We start from the raw sequence: 27,519 nt of genomic DNA, 5'->3' as shown, positions 1-27,519 counted from the left end.
AATTTACTAGTCATTCTTTCAACTTCCTTCTGTGTTTAGTTGTTTATTATAAGTGCAGAACCTTTAAAATACAGAATCTTTATTCTTTAGTTTTCATTTTGGCCACCAAATTAAAAACAAAGGATGAGAACCGAAGCATTCCAATGACGACCATAAACTATTAATTGATTTTTCTTGTATTTGGCTCTATATATCAAGGTTGAGTGCAGATGCAATGTCCTACAATGAAATCCGCAAGAGTTTTGATAAAGTCAAAATTGCTTATTTCAATACAGCTAACACATATTGACATTATACACGTAAGGCTTTGTGATCTCAATCATTTCATCTGAATGTCTTAATATATTACATTCATTATTTACCAACTTCCAACTTGAGAAAGAGTGTTGAGATGAAGATATCTAATTAGTTAAATTATAAGTTTATATATCTATACAAAATATATAATTAAGACTTCTTTAATTTTGTTTGTGATTAGTATAAACTCTCTTATTTAGTCCTTGATTTGTAGGAGTAAAATAAAGTATTATGTATACTGAAAATATATATATATATATATATATATATATATGAATGAAAATTATTGAAATTATTTTATTTTTTAATTTGGTATCAAAGCTTAGATTTTTTTTTTCTAATCCTTGAAAATCTTCATTGGAGAGATGCATAAAAAACATCAATTCTAGTGGTAATTCAATCTGAAGGTGTCTTCAGCATAAGCATCATCCTAAATGAATCCAACTATGATGTGTGGTCACAACTAATGGAGATGCACATTGTAGAGAGAAAAAAATTGTCCTACATTTATGGGAAGGTATATTCGATTACCCACTATCCTTGATATTTGGAAATGTCTCTATTTCAAACAATTTGAACCTTGATACTGTCATTATTGTTCCTTCTCTAAAATATAACTTATTGTCAGTCTCTTAAATAATCAAAACCCTATTATGTGTTGTAATTTTTGGGCTCGACTCTTGTGTTTTTAAGATCATTCAAATGCGAAAAATGATTAGTTGTGGTATTAGACAATGAAGGTTGTATTTCCTGGATTCGACAAAAAAGATTTAGAAAGGCTTGATCAAGTGTTAGCGATAAAAGAATCATAAGAAGTAAGAAAAGGCGATCAAGGATATTTGGTTATGACATAAACATTTAGGACATGCATCTTTTGGTTACATAAAGAAATTATTTTCAAATGTATTTGATCAAATAGACACTTTAACTTTGTATTGTGATGTTTGTGAACTTGCAAAGAGTCACAAAACTTCTTTTCCTTTAATTTCAAATAAAAGTTCTCTTTCATTTATCATTATTCACTCTAATGTATACGGTTCATTTAAGTTTAAACATTAGGTGGCTCAACATGGTTTAAACGCTTATTGATTATTGTACTTGAATGACTTGGATTTGTATGATGAAGTCTAAAAGTGAAGTTGGAGGACTATTTAAAATTTTTTGCAAAATGATTAAAACTTAGTACAAAGCACAAGTTCAGATACTACGTAGTGACAATGGAGGAGAGTATATGCAATTAGAACTTCAAAAAAAATTTATAGTTAAAGGAATTGATCATTAGAGGTCTTGCCCAAAAACTCCACAACAAAACGGCGTGGCAAAATGAAATAACCGTCATCTATTGGAGGTGGTCTGAGCTGCACAAATTGGAGCTCACATGCGAGCAATACATTGGGGAGAAGCTCTCACGTGCAGTATACAGTATCAACCAAACACTATCTAGATCTCTTGAGTATAAAACACCTCTTCAATCACTTATGGATGCAATAGTAAGTCCTAGAATCGTTGAATTAACACACAGAGTATTTGGTTGTGTCGCTTATGTTCATTTACACACGCATTAGAGAAGTAAGTTGTCTCCTAGAGTTGAAAAGTGTGTGTTCCTTGGCTATACTGCTCATCAGAAAGGATATTGATGCTACCATCCACAAATCAAGCAAATTTTCACTACTATAGATGTAATTTTTCATGAGACATTGATGTATTTTTCACCCAAGTCTAAAATTCAAGGAGACAATCGTGATGAAATTCAAACTCTTATCCCTCAAGAAGTTAATACTGAGGTCAGATTGGAGAAAAGAAGTTATAAAGTTATACCAAGAAAAGATGACAATGTGCAAATAAGTTATAAGTTGTACCAAGAAAAGTTAATACTGATGGAAAAAAATGTTTTCTTACATGAAAAAATATTTGAAGTTTATATGGAACTATCGCAATAAGACATGCAAGCTGAAGAGGTCATTGCACGAACTAAAGCAATCACCATGAGCGTGATTTGGTAGATTCAATAAGTCAATGATTGCATTTGGATATTGATAGAGCAACCAAGACCATACCTTGTTTATAAGGAAAAAAAGGAGGAAAAATTACAATTTTTATTGTTTATATTTATAACATGGTAGTCACAGGAGATGATTTTTTTTTTTTTTTTGGTTCGTCCAGTCACACAGGAGATGATCTAGAGAAAGGCAATGTGTTGAAAGAATATTTGACAAAGGAATTCGAGATGAAAGATCTTTGACCTTTGAAGCAATTTATTGAAATTAAAGTCTTGAGATTTGTTTTTTTTATATTATTATTATTATTTTCTTTTTCTATTCAAATATACTATTTAATACGAAGAATATAAGCACGAAATGCTCTTTTATATATATAAAAAATAATATTAACTGAAAATGTTAAAGTGCATGTATTAAAAATAGAATATTTCATTTTCCGACTATTAAGCAATTTTCAACTAAAACATTACCTGACCTTTTACGTTTATTCATTTATTTGACTTAATTTCTTTTCCTTTTCCTTTCCTTTTGGAAATCAGACATGAATGCAATCTCATAGCACCAGGAAAATAATACTCTTCTTTTTTCAACGCTGGTTTAAATGCATCCCAAATATTATTCCACGACACATAAATGTATACCACACGAATCCCCAACTTCTTCCAAATGTTATTAAAAACATTTTAATATTTCATTTAACTTTAGGTTTTACGCACTATCATAATAAATTGTTAATCCATAAATTTTTTTTATTAATAATATGGTTTTTAATATTAATTATTATAAAATTAAACCATATGATTATTATATAAAAATAATAATATTAGTAGTTGACAGGATAGAAAAAAGTTAGGATTGCATTGACTGGTGGGTGCTGGTGTTGAAGTTGCATTTCCTGTACCTACCTACCCACCTTCCACCACTCTTTAAATTTAGAATACATTGTCAGATTCACTTCAATTGAAGCCATCAATAGCAATACTAATAACAATAACAATGGCTACACCACCCTCATCCGTTACCGTTGTAGAGGTCCTCCACAATGTCGCCCTTCCCGAGAATCTGACCTTTCCTGCAGCGGAATCTGTTACTGCCGTACACGTCGAGAACGTTCCATTCCCTCCCGCCGTCAAGCCTCCCTCCTCCGCCAACACCCACTTCCTGGGCGGCGCCGGCGTCAGAGGCCTCCAAATTCAAGACAATTTCGTTAAATTCACTGCCATCGGAGTTTACCTCCAACACGACGCCCTTTCCTTCCTCGCCGATAAGTGGACTGCCAAATCCGCTCACGAGTTGACGGAATCCGTCGAATTCTTCAGAGATATCGTTACAGGTAACTAACTAATAATTCTTCATCTATATCATTATACTAGATTCATGATTGCTAGGATAACACTCTCCATCACATCTCACTTATTAATTAGAATTTATTAAAATTATAAATTTTGAAAAAATAATTATTAAATTAAGATTTAAATATATTTTTAATTTTAATAAAATTCATAAATTTGACCACTAAGATTAACTTAGTAGTTGGGTAAGGAGAAATTAAGATAATTAAAAGAATGATGACTTAGGTTCAATTCATATTGCGACCATCTTTGTAATCTTTCTTATCTTTACTTAAAAAAATTCATAAATTTTTATTTTAGTCCTTGTAAAATATTTTTTTTTATTTTTTATTTTTATAAATTAATATTATTATTTTTAGTCCCTATTTTTATATGATTATTTTTAATTATTTTTTATTTATTAAAAAGTTAAGTAATTATCTTAAGTGTTACTTATAATCATTATTAATATCATATTGATATTTAACACCTCTAAAAAGAATTTATAAATCTTTAAAATAAATGTTATTTATCTACTTTAAAATAATTATTAGAGATTAAAAATAGTTAGCTTAAACTTTAAAAAGATAAAAATTAAAAAAAATATTTTACAAAAATTAAAATCAAAGTTTAATTATTTTACAAAGATAAAAACAATGTTTATAAATTTCAAAAGGATGAAAAAAAAATAAAAAATAAAAAATTAAAATCAAAATTATCAATTTTATAGAGATTAAAAACATGTTTATGCCTTAAATTCAATAGAATACCTTGAACTTTTGTGTTTTTATGGAGTGATGCATAGAGTTGACTTGCTACTTGCATAATCAACTTCAATTATTATTAAAATTGAAAATAATGCGTGAGAAATGAAACGTAAATGAACGGTTATAAATTTATGAAGTGATATGTTGTGTGCAGGTCCATTTGAGAAATTTGCTAGGGTGACTATGATCTTACCCTTGACGGGGCAGCAATACGCGGACAAAGTGTCTGAAAATTGTGTTGCCATTTGGAAGTCTCTTGGGATTTACACTGATGCAGAAGCCAAAGCAATGGAGCAATTTGTTACTGCTTTCAAAGATGAAACATTCCCACCTGGCTCCTCTATCCTTTTCACAGTCTTCCCCAAAGGATCCCTAGCGGTTAGTTTTCTTATCAACAACATGCTATCTTTATTCTCTTTTTTCAATTTTTAATTATAGATCAATATGTGTTGCAAGCAGATAAGTTTCTCAAAAGATGGATCCATTCCGGAAGTTGGGAGTACCATTATTGAGAATAAATTGCTTTCAGAGGCTGTGCTGGAGTCAATGATAGGTAAGCATGGCGTTTCCCCTCAAGCAAAACAGAGTTTGGCCACCAGATTAGCTGAGCTATTCAAACCCAACACTGATTCTATCACCAAATGAAGATGAAAATCCTTTACCACTTGTTCTCTTTTCGTGTGCTGCTACTAAATAATGGGGAAACTTCACGTCTTACTGTAATTTTGTCATAATATTGTTGTTATTGTGGCTGTTTTAAGAACCCAACTCTGTATTTGGTTTCTGTTTCGGAAGCAACTACCCCAGTACTTATCTGTTTGAGGATTTGTCCTAACCAAAATCAAACACACTCCATTAAGTATCAACGATGCATGCTTGGTCATTTTTATGGGACTTGTTTTCATTTTCATTTAAGTAGTATTAGATCTTATTTCTCTTTCATTTGACATTATACTCTGTATAAAATTGTCATTGGAGCTAGCCCACCACCAATTGTGCTTAAAAAATGAGGTAACTTAATTATTTGACTCACCTTTACAATAAGTTAAGAAAATGTGAATTCAACTCAATTCAATAAAAGGAAAAAAGGGAAAAGTTTAAAATGTAAAAAGTAATAGAAAAATAAAATCTTAATTAAAAAAATTACATGCAGTTTTTTGTTTGTTTTGATTTTAAAGGTTTTGTACGGTCCAGGTCGGATTCCGACCTGTCTACTACGTATGTCAAGCCGACTGTAGCTCTCGCCGATATGTCAGGCCGACTGTGTCGGGCTGACTGTAGTTCTCACCGATATGTCAGGCCGACTGTAGCTCTCACCGATATGTCAGGCCGACTGTAGCTCTCGCTGATATGTCAGGCCGACTATAGCTCTCGCCGATATGTCAGGCCGACTGTAGCTCTCGCTGATATGTCAGGCCGACTGTAGCTCTCGCCGATCACCCCTCTAAGAGTGGTTCATTTATTATTCGACTTGGTTTCTCTACTTAACCTGATCGGTATATTTTCGATTCCTTCCGCTTACAAGAACCAACTCGGCCAATACCCGACTGTACCCTCAGTACGGGTATGGTCAGTCGGGGGGCCGACACAACTCTCGCATACAGGGACTACCCGATAGCAAGGGCAAGGTCCCACTATCCCTCACCAAATATTAGCCAGATCAAAACGGTTAAGGAAATCCCTACTTTCTCGGGGCCCATAAAGCCCGTAAAAAAAACCTAGTGCACCTCGTGGCCGGAACATTTTGGCGCCCACCGTGGAGCTACGGTGAAACTTTTCCTACGCCCCAAGTAACACAGGAGAACCCACACTTTACCATGGCGAGAGGCGGCACATCCAACAACGACTCACAACACCCTACCATGGAGGAGATGATGGCATTGATCAACGGATTGAGGGAGGAGAATGCGCGATCCAGGGAGAGAGAGGAGGCTATTCAACGAGAAAACGAGGAGATTAGGAGGCGGGCGGACGAGATGCAAGCTATGATAACGGCCAACGCCAGGACGGTGGAGGAAGATGTCATGATGGAAGTCCCCAGGGATTTTTGACCTTTTTCGGAGGCCATAGAGGCCGAGACCATCCCGAGGGATCATCGGATTCCCAAGTCGAACCTTTTGATGGAACTCAGGATCCCAGTCAGCACTTGACGAATTTCCGCGCTCAAATATTGATTTGTGGAGGAAGTATGGAAGTCTGCTGCAAACTATTCATGGGTACACTCAAAAAAGCAGCACTGGATTGGTTTAGTGGTCTCCCTGATCGATCAATCACCGACTTTGATGTCTTTAGTCGGCTCTTCATGACACAGTTCGCCGCTAACAAGAAGAAACCACCGATCACGTCGGACTTGTTCGATCTCAAACAGCAGCGGGAGGAGTCGTTGAAGGACTTTCTGCAAAGGTTCAATGAGGTCGCCTTGAGGATAGCGTCCTTGGATGAAAGGATGGCAGTCATCGCGTTCCAGAAGGGCTTAAGGTCTGGAGCTTTCGACATCGCGCTAGAGAAAGCGAGTTGTCAAACGATGTTGGAGGTGAGAGCTTTCGCCCTGAGTCACATCAAGACGGAGGAGGGACAAATCAACTAAAGGGCAGCTGAAAGCCGAGAAGCTGGGGTCGTCCCAAGAGATTTTTATTCCATATAAAAATGTGAAAAGGTTTTTTTTTGCTGAGAAGGTTTTTAATGAGGCACCGCAAACCAATAATTCTTGAATCCTAATAAACATCATCCCTTATTTATCTTATATGATTTCTAACATGTGTTATTTTGAAGGCACCACAAACTCGTGATTGATCGGTAAAAATCTGACTAGGCGAGTATAAATAACTCGAAGACCAAACTCGTGATTGATCGGTAAAAATCCGACTGGGCGAGTATAAATAACTCGAAGACCAAACTCGTAATTGATCGGTAAAAATCCGACTGGGCGAGTATAAATAACTCGAAGACCAAACTCGTGATTGATCGGTAAAAATCCGACTGGGCGAGTATAAATAACTCAAAGGCCAAACTCGTGATTGATCGGTAAAAATCTGACTGGGCGAGTATAAATAACTCGAAGACAAACTCGTGATTGATCGGTAAAAATCCGACTTGGTGAGTATAAATAACTCGAAGACTAAACTCGTGATTGATCGGCAAAAATCTGACTGGGCGAGTATAAATAACTCGAAGACCAAACTCGTGATTGATCGGTAAAAATTCGACTGGGCGAGTATAAATAACTCGAAGACCAAACTCGTGATTGATCGGTAAAAATCCAACTAGGCGAGTATAAAATAACTCGAAGACACACTCGTGATTGATCGGTAAAAATCCGACTGGGCGAGTATAAAATAACTCGAAGACACACTCGTGATTGATCGGTAAAAATCCGACTGGGCGAGTATAAATAACTCGAAGACCAAACTCGTGATTGATCGGCAAAAATCTGACTGGGCGAGTATAAATAACTCGAAGACCAAACTCGTGATTGATCAATAAAAATTCGACTGGGCGAGTATAAATAACTCGAAGACCAAACTCGTGATTGATCGGCAAAAATCTGACTGGGCGAGTATAAATAACTCGAAGACCAAACTCGTGATTGATCGGTAAAAATCCGACTGGGCAAGTATAAATAACTCGAAGACAAACTCGTGATTGATTCCGACTGGGCGAGTATAAATAACTCGAAGACCAAACTCGTGATTGATCGGTAAAAATACGACTGGGCGAGTATAAATAACTCGAAGACCAAACTCGTGATTGATCGGTAAAAATCTGACTGGGCGAGTATAAAATAACTCGAAGACACAAATTCATGATCGCTCGGTAAAAATCCGAACTAGGGGGAAGCAAAACTCATCAGAGAACACCCAAAATACTAAATCATTCTAGGGAGATCAGCATTTGTCTGACCCGTAGGCTTATCATGTCCCACACCTCGGCCAAAAACGCCACTTCTTAGCTAGAAGAACATCTTTTTATTTCACTCTCGGAATGGTGGGCATGGGGGCTATTAGTTGGATTCATTTTAACTCGGAAAATTTTCCACTCATTTTGTGAGTTAGTATTTCGCCGATCGGATTGTCGAATTTCATTGTAACAAAAAATTTTCTCATCATTTATAGTCGGAAATTAGGCGACTTGATTTTGGTGAATTTCGACTCGGTATTTCGGTGACCCAAGGTGACTGAGTCGGATAGTTAACCAACTACTCCATTTGAAGCTTTTTAACTAGGTGAATTTTCTCACATCCCCTACCAGAGCCCGAGGAGCCACGAATTGAGATAACGAGTCAGTGAATCTTCTTGGTCTGCCCTTGCCTTAGCCATAAAAGTGTGCTCAACAAGAATCTGACTGTATGTATCGGCTGAGGATAAGCCTTCTCGCCTTGCACGCTCAAGGCTGGAGGGCTAATGTACGGTCCAGGACGAAATTCGACTAGGGGCTTCCACGAGGGACATGTCGGCCATGGCTAAGCCGACCCCCTGTCTAGCAAAGCCCTTCCGCCTTATAGGCTCAGCGCTGGAGGGCTAGTGTACGGTCCAGGTCGGATTCCGACCTGCCTACTACGTATGTCAGGCCGACTGTAACTCTCGCCGATATGTCAGGCCGACTGTGTCAGGCCGACTGTAGCTCTCACCGATATGTCAGGCCGACTGTAGCTCTCGCCGATATGCCAGGCCGACTGTAGCTCTTGCCGATATGTCAGGCCGACTGTAGCTCTCGCCGATATGTCAGGCCGACTGTAGCTCTCGCCGATATGTCAGGCCGACTGTAGCTCTCGCCGATATGCTAGGCCGACTGTAGCTCTCGCCGATATGTCAGGCCGACTGTAGCTCTCGCCGATCACCCCTCTAAGAGTGGTTCGATTATTATTCGACTTGGTTTCTCTACTTAACCTGGTCGGTATATTTCCGATTCCTTCCGCTTACAAGAACCAACTCAGTCAATACCCGACTGTACCCTCAGTACAGGTATGGTCGATCGGGGGCCGACATAACTCTCGCATACAGGGACTACCCGATAGCAAGGGCAAGGTCCCACTGTCCCTCACCAAATATTAGCCAGATCAAAACGGTTAAAGAAATCCCTACATTCTCAGGGCCCATAAAGCTCGTAAACAAGAAACTATAAAAGAAAAAACCCTAGTGTTGAGAAGGCATATTACACTCTTGAATGCTCTGACTTTGAGGTCTGACCTAGGAAAAAACCCTAGTGCACCTCGTGGCCGGAACAGATTTAATTAAAAAAATTAAAGAAAATATGGCAGGTGAAGTTGACTCATTAGTTAGCAACCTGACCTGTGAGTTAGGTAAGCTGGATTTAAATACTGAAACGTGAGTCGCTTTCATCAGAAACGTGGACTCACCATGAGCCATTAACTCATGACCTATGGTTTTGTTTCAACAACTCTAATATTGTAAATAAACTAATTCTTTTGTGTATACAAGGTCGCAAATATGTGTTGTCAGCTAATGTTTAATTGTAGCACCGACCAGGGCCCATTGAAAAAAAGAGAGAAGTTCAATTCAACAAATAACCCATAATCAAAATAACCAAAAGAAAACATTTCAACCCTTCTATCCTCTTCTTTTTCACTTGCTTCAAGGGTTTCATATGCTGTTTGATATTCGAAATATTTTTATTTTTTTTAGAAAATCTTAAATTAGAAATTTTAATTTTTTTATTAATAATTATTTAAAAATAAAAGATTTTCAGTAAACAAAGTTTTTATAATCATTTTTATCCTACTTTTTCATAAAATATTATCACGGATGTAAGAATTTAACACTTTGATAAAAAATTTTATATATATAAAAAGATCGTAATATTATTTTTTAAAATAAAAAATTTAATTAATATTTTTTTATCCATTATCACTTGAACAACAAATACGAAAATACATTAATTTTATTAACTAATTAAAATATAAATTAAATTAAATAATTCATTAGATATATTATTCTTTTATCATTTTTAATTATATCTTTTTAAGAAAAAAAAAATCAATGCAACGTTTGACTATAAACTTTTAATAAATTATTTTATTGCGTTTTTTATTATAAAATATTTTATTGTTATTAGGTAAGAATTATTTTTTTTTTTACCAATTTTCTAATTAATCTAATAATAAAAATTATATGATTATATAATTTTCATAAGGTATGATATTTTATAGTTATTTAAAATTTATAAAGTATAAAACTGCATTGCTAATTTGATTTTTAACTTCTAATTTTTGCAAATTACTAAAGCAAAAAAAAAGTTATATTTTTTTTCTATTGTTTTCTAGTTTACTTATATTTTAATTTTAATTATTTATTTAATTTTGAATTTAAATTTATTTTTTTATTATAATAGATCATAAAAACTATATTTTACACTTGATTTTACTGTAATTTTATATATAATTGAATCATATGTAAATTGTTGATTTTTTATTTTAAGCTAAATATATATTTTTGTAAGATTATGACATAGTTACACTTTGTAAGGAAGAAGAAATTCATTTTTTATAAAGGATTTTTTTGTAAAAAATATTTATATAACTAAGAAAGTAATATTATAACTAGTGTTAATCTTTATTTTCTAAAAAAAATTATACTAATATTCTTATAAATATTTATGAGTAATCAAACGAATTTTAAAAATTATATTAAATCCTTATAATTTTACAATAATAAATAACAAAATTAATAATTATTAATAAAAACACATAGTGGATATATTTTAAAACAAAATAATTGTTCATATACAAGAGTAAATTTTTTAAAATATACATCTAAAGTTATTCCATTTTATTAGTATTTTTAACATGATTCTGGACAAATGATGTAGGAGTACTACGATAATGATAAAATAAATAAATAAATAATTCTGACACTTTGAAGTTTCAAAGCTGCCATGAAAAGTAGGACGCGAGATGCAAATAATGCAATGACTTTCAAATAAAATAATTTAATTTTGGGGCAAAGTGTCCGAGAGAGTCAAGTTCGGTGGGTAGGTGAGAAAGAACTCACCCTCAATCAGTCTATAATAATAATTTTTATTATTATTATTATAAATTAAAGATTGTTTTAATATATTTTAATTTGATGTTTGTTATCATTATATTTTGACAATGTTGTGTGATCTGATATTAGTTAAGTAATATAATATTTAATAATATGACATGTAAAATTAAAAATTAAAAAATAATATATAAAAATATTTATTTGTGTATATTTCAATAAGTGATTAGGGATTATTCTATTAAAAAAACCTTATTTATATAATTTTTTTAAATTTTTTTATCTTTAAATGTCATCTCATTTGAGTAAGAATAAATGTTAAAATTTAATGATTAATAAATGTTTATTTGTTAAAAAAAATTAAAATTTTATATTTTAAAAATTAAAGAGACTAAATATCTTTATTTTAAAATAGAATGATCAAAATTATGGATTGGTAAAAATAAAGAGATTCAAAAGTACAATTTAACAATATTTAATATATAACTAAAATTTATAATAAATTAATTATTAATTTTTATAATAAATTATATAGATAATTTTTTTTAATATATAAATTATATTTAAATTTACATAAATAGATATTTTTAAATATATAAATTTATTTTATATTTATGATAACAAATTTTTATTATAGAACAAATTATTTTTATTTATTGATAAATTATTTTAAAATATTAAAATTTAATTCATAAATAATTATGATAACTAAAAATTAAATTAGATAAAAATTTAAAATAATATCTAAATAATACTTTCATAAAAAAAAATTCAAAACACTCCCACGTAGTTATTCGTGATTAATATATAGTTAATTTGAAAGCAATAAAAAAAAGCCTTTAAAATTTAAAAAAAAAAAAAAAAACCATTAGTTAACTAAATTAAACTCTGAAAATTTATTTAAACCACATATGCGACCATGTGACATATTTCTTTTTAAGTAAAAAAAATACTAAAATTACGATAATAAAAAATGAATCTAAATTTTTATGTATTCACTTATGTTTGAAATTTTATAAATATAAATATATATTATTAATTATGCTGATAATAGTAAAGTAAGTAACTAAATTTAAATATAGATATCAAATCTAAAAAATAATGTTAAAGTAAACAATTAACTGTGTTGGTAATGTATACTTAAGTTTGAAATCTCTTAAATTAAATTCCATGTTTGAATTATTTAGTTTATAATCAGTTTTATTTTTAATTTGGAGGAAGACACATTACAATTATAGGTAATCAATCAATTTTCTTTAAAAAAAATTAATTATTAGCTATATAATTTTTTTATATTAAAATTATATGAGAGAATTGTACATGTTAATGTTACCTATCAATGCATCATAATCTATCAACTCAAAATTTTTTTTTATAATTGTATTATTGATACGAAATATTTATTAATTTTATTAATAACTAATTTTTCATTGAAAAACTTAACTAATCACACCTAATAAAATTTCTTCTCTCAAGTCCAACCATGTTTTTTCATACCATACTGCCATCCTAATGAGTTGTTAACATATTAATGTGTAATACATGTAAAACTTTATAAAAGAAATATTCGATACATGCTTAAAAGTTAGTTCAATATTATACTATTTTTAATCTTAATTATAAGTAACAAATTAAATTTTTCTTTAATTTTAATTATAAATAATAATCATTAAATTTGAAAGTTACAGGTTAAATTTCTTTTTGTTAACTTTATTTTGAAGGGAACTCTACTTCCTATTCATTCACTTAATATTAACATTAAATATAATAATTATTTAAAATAAAATATATATTTGGAATAAAACTGAGACAGACAACCTATTCCATTTTGGCGGGCAAAATAATTGTCATCTTTAGACACTGGTCAACATTTTTATAACAATAATAAATAATATATATTAAAATAATATATATTTTTATTAAAAGAAAAGTATTATGGTTTGGTGGCATGAATTTTACGAAAAGAGAATGGCTAATAAAAGAGAGAAGATGTACGGAATCCCTATATATATAAGTCCTTCTTCTCTTGCACGGTTAAAAGAAAGAGTGTTTTGTTGTATATTTACTATTAATTTAAATGGCAACCATCACCCCAGACCCAGTGCAGGTGGAGTTCCTTCAATTCCCTGCCCTCGTTACTTCACCAGCCTCCGCCAAGACCTATTTCCTCGGCGGTGCAGGTAATTCAATTATTTATTTATCTCTTTCATACATATATATATATATCTTACTATATGATTATAATTAATATATAATTATGCATTAATTGAACGTAGGGGAGAGAGGATTGATGATCGAGGGGAAATTCATAAAGTTCACAGCCATAGGAGTATACTTGGAGGATCAAGCCATCCAATCACTCGCCCCTAAGTGGAAGGGTAACCCTTCACAACAATTGCTGGATAACCTACACTTCTTCAGAGATATCATTTCAGGTAATTAATTAATTATGTAATAAAAGATATAGATGATTGTGTAATTAATCGACTCCGATCTTATTGGTATTTTCTCCTATTCTAAACTATTTGTTAAAATAATGATTAATCCGTCGTGTGCAATCAAATTACTAATGAATGATAGATAGATGAGAGAGAGGTTGGTACTTGGTAGGAAAGGTTTAATGGGTAAGTTGTTTTTTTAGGCCCATTTGAAAAGCTAATTAGAGGGTCGAAGATTCTGCCATTGAGTGGGCGAGAGTACTCGAGGAAGGTGATGGAAAACTGCGTGGCACACATGAAGTCTGTGGGGACATATGGAGAAGCTGAAGCCGCCGCCATTGAAAAGTTTGCCCAAGCTTTCCAAAACGTGAATTTTGCAGCTGGTGCCTCCGTTTTCTACAGACAATCACCTCATGGAATATTAGGGGTTAGTGTCCTTTTACACTTTTAGTCAACACCAACTCTCAATTCATTTCACTTACATTATTATTATTCAGTTACTTATTTAATAAAATAAAATAATTTAAATGATTTGATTATGGATGATTAACTCTATTTTTAAATTTATAGTTAAGTTTCTCTGAAGATGGGACACTACCAGGAAAAGAGGGTGCAGTTATTGAAAACAAGGCTTTATCAGAGGCAGTGTTGGAGACCATGATTGGCGAACACGCTGTTTCTCCTGATTTGAAACGCAGTTTGGCTTCAAGATTGCCTGCGCTATTGGACCAGGGAATTAAAATATGACCACAAATGCATCACAATTCACAACCACATATATTATTATATATATACATACCATACCATACCACACTCACATTGGATGAGTTATTTTGAGACATGTATGCATGTATACTTGTTTTTCTCCTTTCCTTCTCCTCACTGCTCATTTTCATACTCTCTATTTCTATTCTTATCTTGGATGTGTTTCGAAAAATAAATTATAATAAATAACGTATCTTATATAAGATATTTTATATACATTCAATTTGTGCATAAACTCAACCCAATTATTATCGTAATAATAGTGAATTTCAGATATTAAGTGTCTCTATTTTTTTATTATAAAAAAATAAGAATGTTGGGATAATTGTGTATTCACCATAATGAGAGAAAATATATCTATTGTTATAAGAATTATGTACTTCGGATCTCTCATTTCTTATATTAATTTCTATAATCATCAAATGGTAACAATTCAATAAATAAAAAAAATAAAAAAATTCTACCTAAAGTTAGAATTTTTTTTTATAAAATTAATTTATAAAGTAGCTGAAAACTTATAAAGTATAAGTTAGAAATTGAAAAGACGAAAATTTAAAATTATCTAATTAAACTAATTATTATATAAAAAGACATATTTATTTATTTAATAACTAGAGTGAGAGATCAACATATAGGTAAAATAGTTTTTTCTAAATTAAAAAAGATAAAATTATTTTTCAAGTAAATTAATTATAACAAAAAAATAAAAATTAAGAATATATAAATTATAAACTATTTCAATTAATAATAAATTTATGAAAATAAGTTTGAAAAATAAATTTACATATTAAACAAACTTAATTTAGTAAAGAAAAAAAAAACTTATAAGCCGGTAGAAAGAGGTTATAAGCTGCTCGAACGGTAATTGAGAGAAGAAGGGAGAAAATAAGAATATGAAGAAGAAAATATGAATTCAACAACTAGTTTCTTGTGGCTATATATAAGTATACTATTCAATTATTGAAACTTCCGTTTCAGTATTTATTATTAATTGAAATATTGATGGGTCTCAGAATCTACGATAGGAGTTGCTTATAAGCAACTCTCAACCACTTTAAATGGGTCTCATTATACCACGTCACTCTTAAGCAACTCATACTATATTTTTATAATTTTTATTCCAATGGAAATTTCTTATAAACACCCTTACTTTTTTACAACTCATACTACACTTTTTGACACCTTACACTTTTCGCGCGGCAGAGGAGTTCCGGTTAGGGGGTTTCGTGCGGCAGAGGTTTCCAGACATGCATGTGCTCTGAGAACATGGCCACCGGAGGGAGTCGACCAAGAGCAATAACAGGTGAGGAAGTTTTATCAATTTTTTTGTTTGCAAAACCGTTCCACCTTGGATGACCCTCATCCAATCAAATCTCTTCATTTTCAATTTTACAGGGTTAAGAAATAAGATAAAAACAAATGTTATATTTTTTTTTTGTCCCTGAAATATCTACCGCCGATAATAGTGACTAATCTCCTTGTTATATTGGAAGCATCTCAAATAATGAGATAGCTGGTCTTAAAATTTAACGAGAGACATTCAAATTGGTCTTAAAATTTAACGAGAGACATTCAAATCGAAACGAATATTATATTTGAAGTCAATGATGTAATAGCGTAAAATTTAAAACTTTTTTGACAGTAAAAGGAATTACCTCATTTGACCGGTGCATGCGAATATATTAACACATGTACTATTTTTATTAATCGTTACATTTATTTGTTGCTACTGTAATACGATGGTCCCTCCAGTACACTGTACACCATATTTTTTTGTGTATATTTATTTTTTCTGTGTTGCTTTTTGTTCCGGTCACGGGATGCGCTAGGGTTTTTCCTAGATCAAGCCGCAAAGCCAGAGCATTCGAAAAGTGTAATCTGCCCTCTCAACTCTAGGGTTTTGGGTTTTATGGTACGTCGTTCATGGGGTACTTGGGTCCCGAGGATCAAGGGATTTCCTTAACCGTTAATATTTGGAGAATATCTTGTCATTAAAGATGAGATTTTATCCCTGATATCGGAACAGTATCTATGTGGGAGAGTTAGATCGGATTTTGGCCGAGTTACTCCTGCAGAGCAGACAGGTCGGATTCTAACCGAGTGCACCCATGTAGATGGGTTGGATCGGATTCTGACCGGGACGGTACACTTGCCTTCCAGCCTTGAGCCTATAAGGCGAAAAGGCTTGTAGCTTGGTAACCTAGTCAGGTATTAGCCGAGTAGAAGGTCAAGTCGGATTTTTACCTAAACGGTACACTAGTCGGATTTTTACCTAGACGGTACACTTGCCTTCCAGCCCTGAGTCTATAAGGCGAGAGGGCTTCTGGCCTCAAAATGTTCCGGTCACGGGATGCGCTAGGGTTTTTCCTAGATCAAGCCGCAAAGCCAGAGCATTCGAAAAGTGTAATCTGCCCTCTCAACTCTAGGGTTTTGGGTTTTATGGTACGTCGTTCATGGGCTACTTGGGTCCCGAGGATCAAGGGATTTCCTTAACCGTTAATATTTGGAGAATATCTTGTCATTAAAGATGAGATTTTATCCCTGATATCGAAACAGTATCTATGTGGGAGAGTTAGATCGGATTTTGGCCGAGTTACTCCTGCAGAGCAGACAGGTCGGATTGTAACCGAGTGCACCCATGTAGATGGGTTGGATCGGATTCTGACCGGGACGGTACACTTGCCTTCGAGCCTTGAGCCTATAAGGCGAAAAGGCTTGTAGCTTGGTAACCTAGTCAGGTATTAGCCGAGTAGAAGGTCAAGTCGGATTTTTACCTAAACGGTACACTAGTCGGATTTTTACCTAGACGGTACACTTGCCTTCCAGCCCTGAGTCTATAAGGCGAGAGGGCTTCTGGCCTGGCTCTTACGAACCATATCAGAAATAAGTAGAGTCAAAGCGGATTCCGGCCGAGTTGAGAACAAGTCGCCCAAATTCCGACTAATAACACCAAAAATTTTAACCAAGTTTGGAGCACTTTTTGAAAACATTTAGTCGTCCAAGTACCAAATACGAAACCTTCTAGTCGTTCGAATACCGATTAGGTAACACCAAAGATTTATTTATCTAACAAGAATATGAAAATATCTAGTCGTCCAAATACCGACTAGTAGCGCCAAAAATTTAATTAAATATAAAGTGCATATGAAAATATATAGTCGTCCAAATACCGACTAAAGAAGGAAAAGTTTTCCAAGTTAAAATTAATTTGAGGAGAACCACTCGGCCAATTACCGATTAAAGAAGGGACCTCAAAGTCGGCCAAAAACCGGTTTACATAGCGAACAAGGGAAATTTCTCAATGATGAATTTCCTGTCGATATTTCAAGAATTAGCTTCTTTTTCATTGCTCATATGTCTTGTTGCATTAACTACTTTCCTGTACTTCCCATTTGATCATGCGAATGTGGCAATGCACTTAATCGTCCCAATACCGACTAGTAACGCCAAAAATTTACTTAAATTTAAAGCACAGGTGAAAATCACTAGTCGTCCAAATACCGACCATATCTAGTCCGTCTAGTCGTCCCAATACCGTCTAGTAACTCCAAAAATTTACTTAAATTTAAAACACAGGTGAAAATCACTAGTCGTCCAAATACCGACCATATCTAGTCGTTCAAATACCGACTAGTGACTCCAAAAATTTACTTAAATTTAAAACACAGGTGAAAATCACTAGTCGTCCAAATACCGACCATATCTAGTCGTTCAAATACCAACTAGTGACTCCAAATTTTTCACCAAGTTTTACAACAGTTGAAAAATAACTAATCGCCCGAATACCGACCATATCTAGTCGTTAAAATACCGACTGGTAACATCAGAAACTGAACTAAGTAAGGAACTTGTGGTACCTTTGAAGTAGGAAAGATATGAGAATCATCTTGTGAGAATCACTCTGAATGTATTGATTGAACTACCAGTTCCGATATACCACCCTAATCATGTGAGGGGGCCAAGATTGATGTTTAGCTTGATCTTGTGGAAACTGAAGCGAATTGCGAGTCTCCGCCTGTGGATTGAGATGATTTGCAATCGGTGGTCGATCAGTATTTTCAAATTAGGAGTACTTCTAAAGCAGTTCGTGTTATAGAAACTTTGAGCCGTAGTCGTGGTAATTTGAACCTACAATTAAGCCCTGATTCGTTGTTGTCACTGATTCATTTGAACTACCCGTTCTGGGTTATTTATACTCGCCAAGTCGGAATCTAACCGATCAAGGTCGAGTTTTTTCACAAAACGAGTTATTTATACTCGCCCAGCCGGACTGTTGCCGACAAGCACGAGTACTCGCCAAGTCGGAATCTAACCAATCAAGGTCGAGTTTTTTCACAAAACGAGTTATTTATACTCGCCCAGCCGGACTGTTGCCGACAATCACGAGTACTCGCCAAGTCGGAATCTAACCGATCAAGGTCGAGTTTTTTCACAAAACGAGTTATTTATACTCGCCCAGCCGGACTGTTGCCGACAATCACGAGTACTCGCCACGTCGGAATCAAACCGATCAAGGTCGAGTTTTTTCACAAAACGAGTTATTTATACTCGCCCAGCCGGACTGTTGCCGACAATCACGAGTACTCGCCAAGTCAGAATCTAACCGATCAAGGTCGAGTTTTTTCACAAAACGAGTTATTTATACTCGCCCAGCCGGACTGTTGCCGACAATCACGAGTACTCGCCAAGTCGGAATCTAACCGATCAAGGTCGAGTTTTTTTTCACAAAACGAGTTATTTATACTCGCCCAGCCGGACTGTTGCCGACAATCACGAGTTCTTCGAGTTATTTATACTCGCCCAGCCGGACTTTTGCCGACAATCACGAGTTTGCCTACAAGTCAGAATCAATTTGAAAATAATTTGAAAATAATGATTTTTATTATTTGATGTTACCTCGTTAAAAAACCTTTGTAGCATAAAACCCTCGCAGCAGGCTCCCATGCTTCCTCCACGAATTAACATCTGGGCACGAAAGTCCATTAGATGTTGACTAGGATCCTGTTTCCCGTCAAACGGTTCCAACTGCCGATACGAAGCTGTTCTTTGACAAACCGGACCTTAGATTGACGATCCGAACGGTCAGAATGAAGAACCTCACTTCTCGAACCTATAGTCCAAAAATCAGCCCGATCCAACGGTGAACGACTTCACACCGATTAAAACACAGTACCAGTCCTGTTTTGCGCTAGAACACTTTCACCTACTGATACGAAGTTTTTTTCTCCCAAACCAGGCCTCCGGTTAATAATCCGAACGGTCAGAATGAAGAACCACACTTCTGGAACCTACAGTCCAAAACTCAGTGCGATCCAACGGTGAACGACTTCACACCGATCAAAACACAGTACCAGTCCTGTTTTGCGCTAGAACACTTTCACCTACCGATACGAAGCTGTTTTCTCCCAAACCAGGCCTCCGATTAATAATCCGAACGGTCAGAATGAAGAACCACACTTCTGGAACCTACAGTCCAAAAATCAGCGCGATCCAACGGTGAACGACTTCACACCGATTAAAACACAGTACCCACTCTGTTTTTGTGCGGGAAACTTCCTCTCCTTCTCTCTTTCAGGGTCGCTCTCCTCTCTCGAGCCATTGATCAACGCCATCATCTCCTCCATGGTAGGGTGTTGTGGGTCGTGGTTGGATGTGCCGCCTCTCGCCATAGTAGAGTGTAGGTTTTTTCCTGTGACTTGGGGCGTAGGAAGAGTTTTACCGTAGCCCCACGGTGGGCGCCAAAATGTTCCGGTCACGGGATGCGCTAGGGTTTTTCCTAGATCAAGCCGCAAAGCCAGAGCATTCGAAAAGTGTAATCTGCCCTCTCAACTCTAGGGTTTTGGGTTTTATGGTACGTCGTTCATGGGGTACTTGGGTCCCGAGGATCAAGGGATTTCCTTAACCGTTAATATTTGGAGAATATCTTGTCATTAAAGATGAGATTTTATCCCTGATATCGGAACAGTATCTATGTGGGAGAGTTAGATCGGATTTTGGCCGAGTTACTCCTGCAGAGCAGACAGGTCGGATTCTAACCGAGTGCACCCATGTAGATGGGTTGGATCGGATTCTGACCGGGACGGTACACTTGCCTTCCAGCCTTGAGCCTATAAGGCGAAAAGGCTTGTAGCTTGGTAACCTAGTCAGGTATTAGCCGAGTAGAAGGTCAAGTCGGATTTTTACCTAAACGGTACACTAGTCGGATTTTTACCTAGACGGTACACTTTTGTTCTTCTTTCACAAGCTTTCCTCCTTCCGTGGCTTCAAGGTTCTGTGAGTTTCTCAAAGAGGCCAATCCCAACACTGAAACTCATAACTGATAGTTGCACCAGATACCAACAATCTAGTGTGACAATTGAGGAAAAATACAAATAAAAATAATCTATGAGACATCTAAATCTCATAAATAACCATGTATAATGTTGTTCCCACGCACGTTGTAGATTTGTACCCCATATTAATTTAAATGAACAAACTAGTTATTCCTATTCAAAAAAAAAACTGTGCGTTATTTTCAGCTAATAAATCATAAATCATGTGATATTGCATTAGTAATAATTTATATTAAATTTAAAATGAATTATATATATGTAATTTAGTTTATTCAAAAATTGTAGAAGTACTTGATCACTATTGATAACCATTACCGAGGACCCAGTGGTGGCTTGAGCATGGGTTGGTAGACTATCATTCATGACTCCATTGTTGAAGGTATAAAAAAATATTATTTAGTCTATATGATATAAAATAAATTATATAATTAAATTATTTAAAATCTATTAGAGGAAGTAAAATAATTATGAAAAATTAATCAATAGTCAATTTTTTAAATTAGTCAACAAAAATTTACTAATAATTTAAAAAAAAACAAACTAGTAATATTAGATGTAAAAAGAAAAATGTGATATGTTATTGACTTTTTTTTTTCTTGGCAAGAACTTTCATAAATGTTAACGTAAAATAATAAAGAAGAGTTGTCTTTAATTTTATCTTCTTTTTTTTTCTTTATTATTAATTTTTTATTTTCTTTCAATTTTTTAAATCAGGACACTTCTTATTCCAATGAAATTTTGAAATTAAATTATGAATCTCCATATTTCCATCGCAAACTTTTTTATGATATGTCGTTATAATTAATTCAATTTTTGTTGTATAATGGTCTCTAATGATAACCATACTCTCACAACAAAGTATCATAGGTTTAATTATTTTTTACGTAATTATATTTAACTATTTATATATTTACTTTTAAATTTGAGCATCCTAGTCATGATTAATTTTTAAAAATATTTATGAGAGTTTTTTTTTTACTTCGTCCAAGACATCAAAAAACTAGAGTACAAATTCACATGTATTTTTTTTTATTAGAGACCATCATATTTAAGTCATAACTATATATTTAGAGTACAAATTTGAAATCACTAATTAATTTAAAAAATTTATACCAATATAATTTATGCGTTCAATGATGAAGGTTTAATATAATTTATGAAAAATATTATGTAATTAATTTGATTATCGTTCGACCAACTTAGTTGAAGGACATATCTTTTGAATTGAATAATTAAAGAGATTTACAACACTTATATATCTTATTTTATCCATTAAATTAAACTCCTTGAATATCTTTACTAATCTATGATCAAGATAAATGAGTCTTATATGAAATAATAATGATTAATAAACAACTCTTGATGTATAATAACAATTATATCTATGTAAGAATCTCACAAAAATAATTTAATATGGGGATACTTTCATTCACACTAATTTCATGTCTTATATGGAAATTAAACTTTAATCATTAATTAAGAAATATGTTGGACTTTTGGTAAGTATACCAATTATCATAAGTAATAAAATAGATAGAAATTTAAGTATCAAATTCATAGAAACTTATGCTACGATTAATTAATCAAATTCAACCTTATTATTGATTTTAGTGACTTTTCACATATGTATTCCTTACAATTATTTAATTTTAGTTATTATTAGGTTAATTTAAAAAACAATAAAAATATTTTATCTTTAGTTAAGAAATTTTAAGTTGTTTAATAACAATTTCAATATTTTTGGTGAAATTGATTAAGTAATTCACATTAAAATGATAAGTTTAAAAGTTAAGAAATTAAAAGTTTTATATTTATTTACTCTTTAAATTGTAACATTTTTAACATTATTCTTTAAACCTTTTATCTATTTAAATCTTTATATTGTAATTTTTTAATTTAAAATATTTTCACGATAATCAAATCGTTCGAAGTGGTAATTATTATTATTTAATTAATTGCGATACATAAATTGAAATACTCACCTAGATCTTAAAACATTTTTGGAAAATTCTTTATGTTAGTTAGGATTTTATTTTTATTTCCCTTACTACCAATTTATTTCCTTTGTTAAAATAAGCAAAAGCAATTAAACATACAAGGCATGCATTTCCGTCACCACTTCTATCAGCGTGGAGGGAGGCTTTGGACTTTGCATGGTACGGTTTATGATAGTGGTTCATGGTGTATTTTTAATTATTTGTTTTTTTTTTAATGTTTTTAAAGATTTCTATATTATTATTTTTTTACAATTTTAAGTATTTACACGGACGAAATTAGGTTATTATTACACTTTGAATACAACGTATTGTTCAACGAAACGGAACAAGAATAATGAAATATGATGGCCCTTTGTATGAAAATTGAAAGGGTTGAATAATGAAAAATTAGGTCCCTATGAGAAATTAATTAGAGGGAGGGTCAAAGATAATAGCCCTGAACGGTCCTCAATACGTAAGAACTGTGAGTCTAAAATTCCCTTATTTTATAAGTTTTTTTTTTTTCATTTTTAGGAAAATGAATAAGTGATAGTGTAATTATGTATAAAGAATGCTAAGCATGAAGAGAAAAGTGTATATATATTTTTATTCCTATCACAGTTGCATATGCTAAAATAAGTTTTTCCAAAATAAAATTGCTAAAATCTTATTTGTGATTTAGTAGTAGATTAAGCAATCCTACTTTGATTTCAGTGAAAATATTATGGATTACTGATAATTTTACAAAAAAATTAAAAATGTAAGAAGGACAATAATATTTAAATGATTATGAAGGCATATTTTCTATGATTTATATTCAAGGCACCGAAAATCTCAAATTTGACTTTGAGTATGGCCATATATGAAATAAGTTGACACATGTATTAATACATAAAAAAAATCTATTAAGGAATTTAACCATGTCTTCATTTATCAAAATTTTTAACCAGACATTTGGTAGATAATAGTAAGATTTACACAACAACAACAACAATCAATTGAAGACATGAAAGTAAGATGTATTTACCCGTATTTGATATGCCTTATTTGTTATCAGTCAATTTTATTAAGTATCTTTAAATCTTACCCATCAAAACTTTTAGATATCCCCCACACTATTTATGAAAATTGTGAAATTAAATAATTACAGTGATTGAAAAAAAAAATAGTAAACGATTGGAAGTTTTGACAAAGTAAAGGAGATAATTAAATGCAGTAATTTCTATATCATTTTTTTAATAATTTTTTTTATCATAAGATATTTTATTTCATTTATCGTCAAATATTTACCATATAAAAAATTAAAATGAAAGCTAAAATGAAATATATAGAAATTACTGTAATTATTTTACTATATAATTAATATATTTATCAAGCAATTACGTAATTTATGATTTTTCTAGTGTAAACAATTTAATAATCTAGTTATAAGAAAATTATAAATGATACGCATTAAAATGTGTATATTTTTATATTCAATCACATTTAATTTTTTTTTTCCAAATTATCCTTTCGTTCAATAACTTTAAATATGAAAAAATATTTTTATTTTTTATAATATATATATATATATATATATATATATATATATATATATAATTCTTTTCAAATTAACTCTTATAAAAGGAAAATGATACTTTTTGTCGCGAGTCTTGTGACTTCATGTTTAAGTTCACATTTAAACTCTATTTTTGAATTAAAAAAACACAAGTGTAAAACTTGTTGTACTAATGACGTTTAATTTTAATAATTCTTAATTCATAAAATTTTAAATTATAAATATTCAAATAATAGTTAGATAATAAAAATTTAAATTTAATAGAGCCACACATAAAATATGAATATTTAACTACTTTAGAACATTATTTTCTTGTTGATTTTTCAATTATTCTTATATATTGAGTCTCTTGATAGGACAGCAATTTCAGGTTTCGAACCTATTTTTTTCTAATTGAATTAAAAATTCAATGTGAATAATTAAAAAAAAGTTACTATTTTCTGTATTTACTGTATAGCACTTTTGACACATGTATTTCAATTTGAAGAAAATTTATATGTATCACAATACAGTTTTAAATTTTATATTTTAATCAATTAGTTCTATTTTTATATTATTTTGTTATTATTTAATTTAATTAAAACTTAAATTTGATTCTGATCATAAAAATATAAATTTGATTAAATATAGAATAAATCTTACTCATTATTGTTTCAAATTATAATTTAAACACTTTAAAATATAATAATTTCGAATGACATTGAATTTTCTTCTATACAGGTATTAAGATTTGAAAGCTATTATTATTTAGTTTAATCTATAAAATAAAATTATATTGTATTTGAGAATAATAATTTTATTATATCTAGATATTATTATAACTTTTATCATGCATATTTAGAAATTATAATTGTAAGAAGAAAAAAAATGATCACACCATCTATATTAAATGTGACGTGCGAAGAAATTATATTTATATTATATTAAAAGTTTGGTTAAAAGCAATAAATTCAAATTTTGAATGTAAATAGTAAAGGGTAGTTATTGTTCATCGCTTAATTAATTTATTTAAGCGATGAAAACAATTTTGTTTAATGTTATATGGATTTTATTATAAAATGACTCATGTTTTTGTTTTTAAAAATTAAAATGATAGATTTTTATTTGGAAATCATCTTCCAAAAATTAATTAAAGGTTATATCATTCAGTGATAATGCAAATAAACACTTATTTTGGTAGAAATAACCAAGGTGTAATCTAATGCAAATACACACTTACTTGGGAGAAATAAGATTTTAAAAAAAAGTTATATATTTGTAGTCAATGATGTAATAGTGTAAAATTTTAAATTTTCTTTAATAAAAGTAGGAGGAATTGCCTCATTTGACCGGAAGTTAGAATATATTAATTAAAACATGTTGCTGTCCATGATTTTTATGGTTGAAACGCCTTCTATATAAACCATTTTGCTTCAACATATTTCCAACAAAACATTCTCTCCGGTGCTGCAGCTAGGTCTAGTGTTACAAATTATATATCATGGTGGCTGAAACACTATCCAATGTCACTGGAGTCAAAGTGGAGTTCCTTGAATTCCCTGCGACGGTGACACCTCCGGGCTCCACAAAATCCTATTTCCTTGGTGGCGCAGGTTGCTCCTCTTAAACAACATAATATTTCCCTCCTTTCTTCTTAAACAATAATACATGCATGCATCAAAATATATATGTTAATAATTATTACTTAGCTACCATCTAACCTAGCTAGCTAGCTGAAATATTTGACATGTTATGAGATTTATATTACACACCTAGTTTTGATGGTTTAATTGTTGCAGGGGTGAGAGGGAGGAATTTTAATGGAGAATTTGTGAAGGTGACGGCAGTGGCGGTTTATTTGGAAGACAAGGCCGTGACGTCACTCGCTGCCACGTGGAAGGGCAAGAGTGCAGCTGAGTTGCTGGAATCCCTTGACTTCTACAGAGATATCATCAAGGGTAACTTATATATAATAACTAACACATATTATAACTTTGTGTGGTTTAGTTTCATTATATTTTGTTATTAAATTTTGGTGGCTATAGGTCCCTTTGAGAAATTAATTCGAGTGTCGAATATAAGAAAATTGGAAGGTTCGGAATACGTGAGGAAGGTGTCAAAGAACTGTATGGTCCATATGAAATCTGTTGGGACTTATAGTGATGCAGAAGAAAAGGCCATTGAGGAACTGAGAAATGCCTTCAGTGTTCATAATTTCCCACCAAGTGCTTCTGTTTTCTACAAACAATCACCCACTGGAACATTGGGGGTTAGTGTAACCAATTGCATGCATGCAAATATGTAGTTTACTTTTTTGGTGGCAACATTTTTTGTTTCACGAGTTTCATCATTCATTTCCTACGTGTGAAAACTGCAGCTTAGTTTCTCGAAAGATGAGACAATGCCAGAAGATGAATATGCAGTGATAGACAACCTGGCACTTTCAGAGGCAATTCTGGAGACTATGATCGGTGAGAAACCAGTTTCCCCTGCTTTGAAAGAGAGTTTGGCTTCAAGGTTCTGTGAGTTTCTCAAAGAGGCCAATCCCAACACTGAAACTCATAACTGATAGTCGCACCAGATATATACCAACAATCTTTAGTGTGACAATTGGGGAAAAATAAAAATAATGTAAGAGACATCTAAATCTCATAAATAAATATGTATAATGTTGTTCCCGCATGCACGTTGTGGATTTGTACCCCATATTAATTTAAATGAATAGTCATTCCTATTCATTTTTTTTTGCGTTATTTTTAGTTAATATTGCATTATTAATAATTTATATTAAATTTAAATAAATTATATATATACATATATATGTATATATATGTGTGTGTGTAATTTAATTTATTTAAAAAAATCTAGAATTACTTAATTGTTATTGATAAACATTATTGCAAGTGAGACAATGACTAATTAATTTGTTTATTCAAACTTTGAACTTAAAAGATAATGAAAACTAAGGTTGATATTTTTATATATAGATTATATATTTCAATATGTCTAAAAGTTTCATACTATATCGAAAAGACTTATTTTAGCATATGCAACTGTGATAGGAATAAAAAGATACAA

At 32.1% G+C, this 27,519-nt stretch overlaps 4 protein-coding genes across 4 annotated transcripts; all 4 read left to right on the top strand.

Annotated features, from left to right (window-relative positions):
• The first annotated feature begins 3,215 nt into the window (after window positions 1-3,215).
• On the top strand, window positions 3,216-5,284 carry LOC109815129 (chalcone--flavanone isomerase). Its single transcript, XM_020379740.3, has 3 exons — window positions 3,216-3,630; window positions 4,550-4,773; window positions 4,855-5,284. Exons 1-3 carry the CDS (start codon window positions 3,294-3,296, stop codon window positions 5,038-5,040), a joined length of 747 nt encoding a protein of 248 aa, XP_020235329.1. The 5' UTR covers window positions 3,216-3,293; the 3' UTR covers window positions 5,041-5,284.
• Window positions 5,285-6,607: 1,323 nt separating this feature from the next.
• On the top strand, window positions 6,608-6,982 carry LOC145950112 (uncharacterized). The gene has a single exon (XM_083061050.1). It carries the CDS (start codon window positions 6,608-6,610, stop codon window positions 6,980-6,982), a length of 375 nt encoding a protein of 124 aa, XP_082917176.1.
• A 6,429-nt stretch (window positions 6,983-13,411) lies between these two features.
• LOC109815126 (chalcone--flavanone isomerase 1A) lies at window positions 13,412-14,812 on the top strand. The gene is made up of 4 exons (XM_020379736.3): window positions 13,412-13,573; window positions 13,670-13,828; window positions 14,035-14,258; window positions 14,402-14,812. The coding sequence occupies exons 1-4, from the start codon at window positions 13,471-13,473 to the stop codon at window positions 14,576-14,578; spliced, it is 663 nt and encodes a 220-aa protein (XP_020235325.2). The 5' UTR covers window positions 13,412-13,470; the 3' UTR covers window positions 14,579-14,812.
• An 11,062-nt stretch (window positions 14,813-25,874) lies between these two features.
• LOC109815132 (chalcone--flavanone isomerase 1B-1) lies at window positions 25,875-27,194 on the top strand. Its single transcript, XM_020379744.3, has 4 exons — window positions 25,875-26,054; window positions 26,241-26,399; window positions 26,487-26,710; window positions 26,819-27,194. The coding sequence occupies exons 1-4, from the start codon at window positions 25,943-25,945 to the stop codon at window positions 27,008-27,010; spliced, it is 687 nt and encodes a 228-aa protein (XP_020235333.1). The 5' UTR covers window positions 25,875-25,942; the 3' UTR covers window positions 27,011-27,194.
• Window positions 27,195-27,519: the final 325 nt, after the last annotated feature.

The sequence above is a fragment of the Cajanus cajan genome, chromosome 7 (genome assembly GCF_000230855.2).
Source record: "Cajanus cajan strain Asha chromosome 7, NIPB_CcT2T_4, whole genome shotgun sequence".
Lineage (NCBI taxonomy): Eukaryota > Viridiplantae > Streptophyta > Magnoliopsida > Fabales > Fabaceae > Cajanus > Cajanus cajan.
The sequence above is the reverse complement of the archived record's forward strand: the minus strand, read 5'-3'. Positions and strand labels throughout refer to the sequence as shown.

Bases quoted from the DNA above. Each gene is read 5' to 3' on its own strand.
- LOC109815129 (XM_020379740.3), top strand. From the start codon at position 3,294: ATGGCTACACCACCCTCATCCGTTACCGTTGTAGAGGTCCTCCACAAT. The intron at 3,631-4,549 runs GTAACTAACTAA...TGTTGTGTGCAG, and splicing joins CTTCAGAGATATCGTTACAG to GTCCATTTGAGAAATTTGCT. The intron at 4,774-4,854 runs GTTAGTTTTCTT...TGTTGCAAGCAG, and splicing joins TCCCCAAAGGATCCCTAGCG to ATAAGTTTCTCAAAAGATGG.
- LOC145950112 (XM_083061050.1), top strand. From the start codon at position 6,608: ATGGGTACACTCAAAAAAGCAGCACTGGATTGGTTTAGTGGTCTCCCT.
- LOC109815126 (XM_020379736.3), top strand. From the start codon at position 13,471: ATGGCAACCATCACCCCAGACCCAGTGCAGGTGGAGTTCCTTCAATTC. The intron at 13,829-14,034 runs GTAATTAATTAA...TTGTTTTTTTAG, and splicing joins CTTCAGAGATATCATTTCAG to GCCCATTTGAAAAGCTAATT. The intron at 14,259-14,401 runs GTTAGTGTCCTT...TTAAATTTATAG, and splicing joins CACCTCATGGAATATTAGGG to TTAAGTTTCTCTGAAGATGG.
- LOC109815132 (XM_020379744.3), top strand. From the start codon at position 25,943: ATGGTGGCTGAAACACTATCCAATGTCACTGGAGTCAAAGTGGAGTTC. The intron at 26,400-26,486 runs GTAACTTATATA...TGGTGGCTATAG, and splicing joins CTACAGAGATATCATCAAGG to GTCCCTTTGAGAAATTAATT. The intron at 26,711-26,818 runs GTTAGTGTAACC...TGAAAACTGCAG, and splicing joins CACCCACTGGAACATTGGGG to CTTAGTTTCTCGAAAGATGA.